General features: G+C 40.6%; 1 protein-coding gene across 2 annotated transcripts in view; it reads right to left on the bottom strand.

Moving 5' to 3' along the window:
• Window positions 1-269: 269 nt before the first annotated feature.
• Window positions 270-8940, bottom strand: part of olfm2a (olfactomedin 2a) — a 43219-nt gene continuing 34548 nt past the window's right edge. For both annotated transcript variants that reach the window (XM_085454509.1, XM_085454508.1), the window contains exons 3-6: window positions 6904-7059; window positions 5052-5271; window positions 4078-4184; window positions 270-1252 (exon numbers count right to left, since the gene is read on the bottom strand). In XM_085454509.1, the coding sequence (XP_085310635.1) occupies window positions 578-1252; window positions 4078-4184; window positions 5052-5271; window positions 6904-7059 (1158 nt within the window). In that variant the 3' untranslated portion in view covers window positions 270-577. The remainder of the gene's footprint in view (window positions 1253-4077; window positions 4185-5051; window positions 5272-6903; window positions 7060-8940) is intronic.

Here is an 8940-nt window from a genome sequence, read left to right as displayed (position 1 = left end):
AATGGTATCATTTGGCATATTTTGTGTGTTTAAGTATTTCAGGCTAGAAAAATAGCTTCAATATTATTCTAAATGCATCTTTTGTGCTTTGTATCTGTCTGAGCTAGGCTTCAAGGAAATAACAGGAACATTAACAACACAGACAAAGGAAATGTTACTCCTATTTGAGCCTTTCACGTTTGAAACCACATTTTCAGACAGATTTTTCACCTCTTCCAAAAATTCATCTAAGGTTTTTGAAATCAAAGTGACAATGAAATACAAAAGCATAAATGGTAAAGAGGATATTTATTTATCATCACAAATAAAAAGAACCATGCTTACTCATCACAGAAAGAAAAAAAGAGAGAGAAGCGCTCAGTCTTTGTATCTTTGCCGACCTTACTGTCGGATGGTTTTTTGAGAATGTGAGTAATAGCACTCTATGAAGTTTGAAATTCATTAAAAAAAAAAAAATCCAAGCCTATACCCATACATTAAAGCCCCCAACCCACACCTCCCATAGTCTGTGCCCCCCACCTCTGACACCCCAGAACAATAATCACAGCATTTTTTAAATCAGTCAGTCTGAGGGTCCTCAGTCTCCAGAAGTCTTAATAACCTGGAAGAGTGTGACATTGTACAGCACCTGGTGTCCGTTGTTCCAGGTATAAAGGACCCTCTCCCTGGGGTTATAGTCCATCATGGAAATATGGGAGTATTGATTGTGGAAGGGGATGTCTGTGTACTCATAGCTTGATGTGTTGGTGTAATAAGCAAAATAGATCTTGGCACCAGCCAGGTGGGAGTTGGTGACATATAGTGTGCCGCAGATCATAAAAGACTCTCCAGCACTGCGCTTAGGAAAGCCTGTGTCCCAAGTCTGCAGCACCTCCAGACTCTGAGGCTCCAGGCGGCTGATGACAATGTTTCCAGCATTAGGGATGGTGGTGTAAACAGCCCATAGGCCATTCTCGTCCGCCATCAGGTCGATGTCAGAGGAGCCACCCCAGGAGTAGGGAAAAGTGTTGTTATAGCCGGCCCCACTCAAACTGCGCTGCACCAGCACACTTCGAGAACGGAAGTGGTACTTGATGATAATGTTGCTCTGGTACTTGTTGTAGTACAGTGAACCATTGTAGACCACATGACCAGTGCCAGCCCAAGGGTGTGGCAGCAAGTGTTGCACAAAGTTCTGGCCCTTCATGAAATCATTCATTGTGCGATATTCCAAGACCCGACGTCCCTTGAAGTAACCGTCCATGGACCACACCTGTGGAAAAAGGAAAAATGAATAACATCGGAAAAAAAGGTCAGAAAAATAAGTTAATGAGAAGGTCTCGAGATTACTGGAGAAAAATATTGTTGTGTTAAACTTGACCTTTCTGTAAGAAAATGTAAGTCACAGTTCATTATCAGTAGCTGCAATGGCCTAAAATAAGAATGTTTAGTGTGCTTGTTTGAGTGTGTGTGTATATCGATTCTCTGAGTTGTGCATGCATCGATGTGTGTGCAGAGCTACTGATCTGCCAGGCATGTGGGAGTGAAGATGTTGCCTGCGCTTTGCAGTCAACCACTGCTTGTGCTCCTTGCCCTTTCCAGTCCAAATTTACAGAAAATCAATCCATTTAGCAACTCTATCTTTTTCCTCAAGCACTCTCAGCGGATCTCTCCACTGACATGGCCCCTCTCTGGCTGCATTTCCCATCTCATTCCCTCAGTGCTCTCACTGAGGCACAGTTCAGCTTTTAATTGATTCAATTAAACTGCAGTTGGCTTAGATGGTTATTTTTCTCTTGAACATTTGAAGGAAAGCTTTGCTACGATCTACTGCTTTTTCTGATTCTCTTTTTTTTTTTTTTTTTTTTTTTGGCCTGTCCCGTTTGGCTCTTTTGCCATCAGAATTGTTGTCTAAAGGCAAAGAAAGATGCCCAACGGATTTACTTTACCAAACTGACCATCCCAGCCTTGCCGTAATGGTCCATTTGATTCACCTTTTATTGTTTATTTTATTTTCACTTACTGAATACGGGACAGACTTGACTGGGGGAAAGAAGGGGAGAAAGAAAGAGGGAAAGAGAAACAGCTGAGAAGAGGGACAGGGGAGAAGGGCAAAAGACAAAAACCAACAGAACGGGCAGAGAAAAAAATGCATATATCAATCACCTGGATCACCTGCTGAGAAAGAAAAAAGAAAGCAAGCAGAAGAGAACAAGAGTAATAGAATAAACAACATCACAATGATATATGGGAATATGACAGTAAATACTAAATGTTAAACATTATTGTGCAGCACATAAGATCAACAGAACACAGTGTGCTTTGAGGTAGGAGCCAAAAAGGGTGTAGTTTGTGGGTGTGATCACCCGTGTGTACACCTGTGAGCATGGACGCGCTTGTTTTTTGTTTTTTTAAAAGGTTCCTTCATGTAATAATCTGCTAGAGGGTGTGGGGGGGGCACAGCCCCGTCCTCCAGGGCGTGAAGCAGGTGTGGAGGAGATCAAAACTCCAGACATCCAGAGGCCCCCAGAACACAAGAGACCAAGGAAGACCAACAGAGGGGCAGCTGCGCCACTGTCCCGGAAAGAGCTGAGGAGAGTCCCAGATGAGGGCTCACTCAGCAGCCGCGGAGCAGAAGCCAGGGGGAGTTGCAGTGACGCGCCCGTGAGCTCCGCCGGCAGCCAGCTGCGCCTGAGTGACCGAGCCCCAGGCCGAGAGGCCGGGGGCACCCCACCTCCGAAGTGGCCCGAGCGAGCCCCAGGCTCCAGGCCCCGATAAGCGGCCGCCAAGGAGTGAGCCGGTGTGTACCTGGACGCCCATCCCCGGACACAAAGAACCACCAACGCACCGATGTCTGAGGGGGTCCGCCACTGGCAGGGGAAGTGGTGGTAGGGGGAGATAGGCCTCCAAACCTTGGAGGGCCTGAGATGTCCCCAGAGAGGACTGATTCTCTTACTGCAATTTTTCTTTCTTGTCCCACTTTTGCTTGCTTCTCCATTGTAGAGTAAGTATTTTCAAATGCACAGAGGAGAAAGGAAGGGTATGGGAGGAGCTGATGGTGAAGAGACACAGCGGCTGAATTATGTAGGAGGGGAGATTATAGAGCATTAAGCGTTGTTTCTCCTATGCCTGCTAATTTGGGTCTCTAGAATAGAATAGGAGACAGAAATTGAGTAAAGCAAAGCTCTTGCACATTCCGATTTTTTCCTCCTTTGCCTTTGGCTCATGAGCAACAATGAAATTTCCCCAGAATGATTATGATTATTGCTGCGGATCTTAATGTGGCATTGCTGATGTATCTGCCTATTAATACTCGGAGAGATTGAAGTGATTGAGCCAGGTGATTAAAGACAAAGATCAGGACATTCAGTCACAAAAATTGACCTTTTCTGTCCACAACACCTATTTAGGCTGTTATGATTCATTGCAGGAAAGAAAAAGGCCAAGCTCATCTCTCCTCTTAAACTTAATCAGTTTCCCTTCTCTTCTACACATGGCTAATAATGCAGTCTTCCACTTTTCCAACACCACCATTTCATCTCAGTCACCATAGACCACCCTTAATCTTCTATATTATTCTTCCCTTGTCTCTTTCCTGCTGCTTCTTGCCATGTGCCTGGCCGTACAAAACTGCATGTCATGTCTGATCAGCTGAACCCATTACTATATCATTTGGGTCCAGAGCACACTCCTGGTAATTACCCAAGTGATTTGGAAAACTTTTGCCCAAACATCTCATTCATTTCTCCACTGATGATGAAGTGATTAATCAGCTGGAGTTGTAGTGACAGAGGAAGACAGGGAGGAGGGAAAGATACGCTATCCATCAGTGGCACAGCTTTGGATTCCCATTTTTCTCACTCTCTCTCCCCCTTGAAAGCTCATGAGAAGTCATTTTCATGGAAAACAGTGCATCAGTCACTGAAGTGCCGTATAGTGGCACTGCCCTGACACATATTTTCTTCTTTTTTTTCCTCACTGAGAAGGTTGACTGTGGTTATCCTCTTTGCTTGGTTATCCTAATAATAACAATAATAATAATAATAATAATAATCCTGTGTTCCTGTATTTGTGAAATGCAGCAGTTGAGAAACTCACTCTGTTGTCGGAACTGGGTATCATAGTATCTGTCATCCAGGAGCCGAACCTTGACCCTGATGCACGTACTGTGATGGGATTACTGACGCCAGTGAGCTTCCCACAGCCTGGAGGTCAAAGAGGCAGAAGAATTAAGAAAGCATGTATGCCTACATACCTAAGAGGCCACACAGACGCATATGCACTCAGGTGATTTCTCTATCAGATCACACTAGTTTTCTTTTATAATTCATCTGAAATATGGCATTTCATTTGTTTTGGTTCAGATTGTTCAGTTCAATTGTTTTCACTGTAGAAGTTTAAATTTTTGTACACTAAGAAAATGTACTATTTGTATCATTATCTCAGATAAATGCGTAGATAAATATTTTGTGCAGTCATCTTCTGTTGTCTTGTTTTCATTTGTGATTCTCCACAATGCGATCTTGTGTTTGCTTTTTGAAATCTGTAATACACAAAAACTGGTTCACCGACTGACTTTGCGGCATCATTTTTATATTTCCATTGTTGTTTTACTGTCCTGGTTTTTACCCAGTACTCAAAAAGTGAGCATTATTTTTTTTTTTTAATTCTCTTGGTTCATTTTCAAATGTAAAACTATAATAAAACGCAAATTAGCTAAGGGCTAAACTGTAACTGCAGTCTTTTTTGTTAACTCATCAGTTTATATGTGTGGGTTTTTGTAAAATCATCAGTTTAAGCTAACATATTACACACAAATGCAATCTATTATTCATTCCATTTTTCTAGGCCAGTTTTTCTCAATTTATGCAGATCATTTGAGATCAGAGCAACGTGGAAATGTTAACTACATGCTACAGAGTTTTGACCAGCGATGATCCTAGTGTAATCATTAATTCTGTTCTGTGCAACTGTTGTCAAATTGATTAAATGCTGCAATGATATATGGTAATACATTTTTAATTGGGTAACAATGACCACATACAAACACCCACAATCGTTTCCATATATACCAAGTTTCTGCATGCAGGAGTGGAGTCTGGTTTCAAGTAGCAGGACTCTCTGTCGCAGCTCCTCATAATCGTAGGCCCCCATCTCCTCTTGGATAGCCATAAGCACCAAGGACAGATTCCTTACTTCCTCCCGAAGACGCAGGATCATCTTGGCATCAGTCTTGTACTGTTCCAGCACTGGCAACAGGGGGAGCAGCTGGGTCACCTTGTCTTTTAACTCCTGTGATAGTTATCACAAAAAAGGGGGAAGAGGATTACACCCTTAGAGAATAGTCAAGATAGGGGACACAACTGCCCTGTGATAGTCAGTACATGGGAGTGAGTGCAATCTTCCCTTGGTGTTTGTGGTTCATAAAGCTTATGTCTCCATTAGGTTCTGGTTTATCTGTTCAAAACTATAGACCTTTGATTTTTAATGAGATGTACAACGTCTATTCTTAATATTTTATGTCAATACCCTGAAATTAGATGTCCTTTTATCTTCTTTCAAGGACAAAAGGAATATTTTATCTATTTAAAAAGCAAATATTTTGTTTTTCCATGTCTGTAAATACAGTTTTACTTCCTTTGAAAATATTTTGGATTGGAAAGCCACCTATATGAGAAACACTATTCAAATTGGCCAAACGCCTGTGATCTGTTTTGGGTGATGAAACTTGCAGAGCTAGTTGTAAATAAACTTGGACTGTGACTCATCGTGTGTTTAGAAGTTAAAAGAACAACATGTCCGTAGGAGTACAGGAAGCTGCAGGAGAACCTGGCTGCCTACGTGGAGAGAAGTGGGTTCAAGAGAGAATTGGGCGTATCAATAAAGTGTGGCCGCCACAGGAGGGACTGTTTCCTCCTTGTTAAGGTTTATCGTAAATCTGGTGATGGAGCAGCTCTCAGCCCTGTGGCGCCACATCATAAATCTCATTTTCACTTTTTCAAGAAGAGAAAATTCACTCTCGTTAATCTCCCGCACTCTGCCATCGGCAACTTTAAGCTGCACGCATTCATCAGCCAACCTGGTCTGGACAAATCCAGCTTTTTCCCCTCTTTGTTGAATTAAGATAGATCAGAAGATATAACTCATTTCGTTCTGCATATTTTAGTCATCTCAGGCAGTGCTGATGAATTGGTTAATTTTATAAACATCTTCATTACCTTCTTTGGAATGGCTTTCATAAAACACACTGAAAGCAAAACACAGGCATTCGTGCTTGTCCTTGTGCTGCAGTATGGACCCAGCAGTAAAGCACACTTATCATTTATCAAGCCATCTTTTAATCAAACTATTTTATGGTCCATCTAATATCTGTAAGAGTGTGAGAAATGTTAAAAAACCCCAGTAGGACAGCCTGCTGACAGGAAGACAAAAAGGCTTACTAATAATGGCAGCTAAGCCCTAGCTTGTAGACAGATAAGGTAGAGATAAATGTGAATGTATGTGCCTGTTATCTAAAGGCAGACAGCAGAATGTTAAGTATATCAAGTAGTAAGCTCACTGAAGATAGAGAACAAATGGATACAAAGAGACAAATGCAACCCCCCTCCCCCCCATAAAAAAACCCCATACTTTTTCTAGGTCCAAGAATTTAATCACTCATGAGTGTGCGATTTACTTGGATTTCTCTGTGCATGACAAAAGAACTCATATAAGACTGGAAATGAATTTGTGTACCTATGTTTATGCTGCAGTGCATCGCGAGTCATACAAAATTTTATTGTCTGTGAAGAGCAAAAGAGATTGCAATGCATAAGTTTGGCGAGCAGTGCCAAATCAACAGTGTCTGCATTCACTTGACAATAATATACACACATATAAACACCAACACACACACTGTACATGAGGAGACACAGAGCCAATTACCTGAAAGCCCTTTGGATTGAGGCTGCGGGGATTTTCAGAGGCCACCTTCAGCTTTCCATCTACCACTTTCATTAGACTCTCTGTGTTTCTGACATACTGTAGATCCCTGTACGTCCTTAGGTCCAGCACCTCCATTGACTGGCTGATGTTCTGAACCTGCGTCACAAAAACAAACCCACAATGACACTAATGATCGCGGGTTATCTTAGAGGAGGAGTTTTTTTTTCTCATTTTACACCTCAATCACAGATCATTTATTGTAAGTTTCATTTTTGCAGTTGTTCATTATTTAGTTTAAATTGCAGTAAATGAGTCAGGCAAGAAAAAAAGTCCTGCTGTAATCCTGCCTTCGTAGTTTGGGGTTGGCATGGGTTTTCCAGATACACAGGTGGGGTGAACTGAAAACTTTGTGGCCTCAGCTGTGAATGTGAAATGTCTATAAACTTGTCCTTTACTTGTCTGTAGGCATCTTTTTTGTAGTACTCGTGTGCAGATACTAAAAAAAAAAACTAAAAAAAAACTTCTGCTCCCATTTCGTTCATATTCCAAGTTAAATATTACAGCCAAAGAAGAATGTGGAGGTGGCTCTGTTTTTGAATTTAAATATGTTAAGTTAAAGAAGTTGGTTGAAACTACATAATCTGTACTGTTTCATTCATAAGCTGTAAAAATTACTGAAATAAAGAATGGGATTTAAAATGTACACTAATCACACTGAATATAGAATTAGGCATACAACTCTCAGTTTAAATAATTATGATGACAGGAATATTCAACAGTGATGACAATATTATTTCTATGGTTAAGAAATACAACTTCACAATCTATGAAATTTAAGAACATTCTTGAAGAGGTAGCTGCATCATTGTCACATTCTACAATCAAGAAATGCCTTCACGATAGGAAATACAGAGGGTTTACAAAATGTTACAAAATTGGTACAATCAAACACAGGAAGGCTCGACTTGGCTTTATCAGAAAACATTTCAAAGAGCCTACAAAGGTCTGCAAAGAAAAAGAAATCTACCTACCGTCTGTCAAACATGGTGGAGGCAATGTTGTGACATGGGTATGCGTGCTGACCAGTGGAACAAGGCAACTAGTGTTTATTGATGATGTGACTGCTGATAAAAGTAGTAGGATGTATTGCAAAATTTAAAGGGCTATATGCTCAGCTCAGATTCAACCAAATGGTGCAAAATTGTCAGATAGCACTTCCTAATGCAAGACCCAAAACATATTGGAAAAGAAACCCAGGAGTTTCTCCAGGTTAAGAAATAGGATATTCTTTACTGGCCAAATTATTAACCTGAAATCAATCCAACAGAGCTTGCTTTTCAGTTACTCAAGACAAGCCTGATTGCAGAAAGGCACATAAAGAAATGGCTAATGAAGGTGGCTGCAGTAAATGCCTAGTGGGGCATCTCAAGGGAGGGAATGTAGCTTTTCAGCTGAGTCTCTGAAAGTGGGGGACTATGTGCAGCTAATCTAATAAAACTAATCAAAATTAAAGCTGAATGTCTCTACTTTAATCACATTTTCACTATCTGGTCTATAATCCATGGCAATGGTGTGCAGAGGCAAAATTACATTAAAATGTGTCATTTTTCAAAAGAAGTGATATAGGGGTAGGATTTAGTCTATAACTGCTAACTGTGTGATTTGTGGACTTTAATACATTTAATGTGCTGCTAAACATTTTTAAATGTGCGTTTTGGCAATTTGAGCACCACAAGGTCTTTTCCATTTCTTTTATTTATTTTCAAGGGAAGGCAGGCATTTCTACAGCTGAAGGTGTGCAAATCGCACATAAAAAACACTACAGGTCAGAAGAAAGTTATATATGCTTTTATTTACTGTCAATCTATATATATATATATATATATATATATATATATATATATATATATATATATATATATATTAATAAAAATAAGTACGGTAATGAAAAAGAAAGTTGGCAGCATGGGGAGGTTAAAAAGCAGCACAGTCCTATCAAATCTGTCGAGATAATAAACAAACAACGCAGCTATACAT

Source organism: Copadichromis virginalis, linkage group LG4 (genome assembly GCF_057382275.1).
Source record: "Copadichromis virginalis isolate Kocher_CV1m ecotype Utaka linkage group LG4, C_Virginalis_male_GT1.1, whole genome shotgun sequence".
Taxonomy (NCBI): Eukaryota; Metazoa; Chordata; class Actinopteri; order Cichliformes; family Cichlidae; genus Copadichromis; species Copadichromis virginalis.
This window is presented reverse-complemented; position numbering and strand designations above follow the sequence as displayed.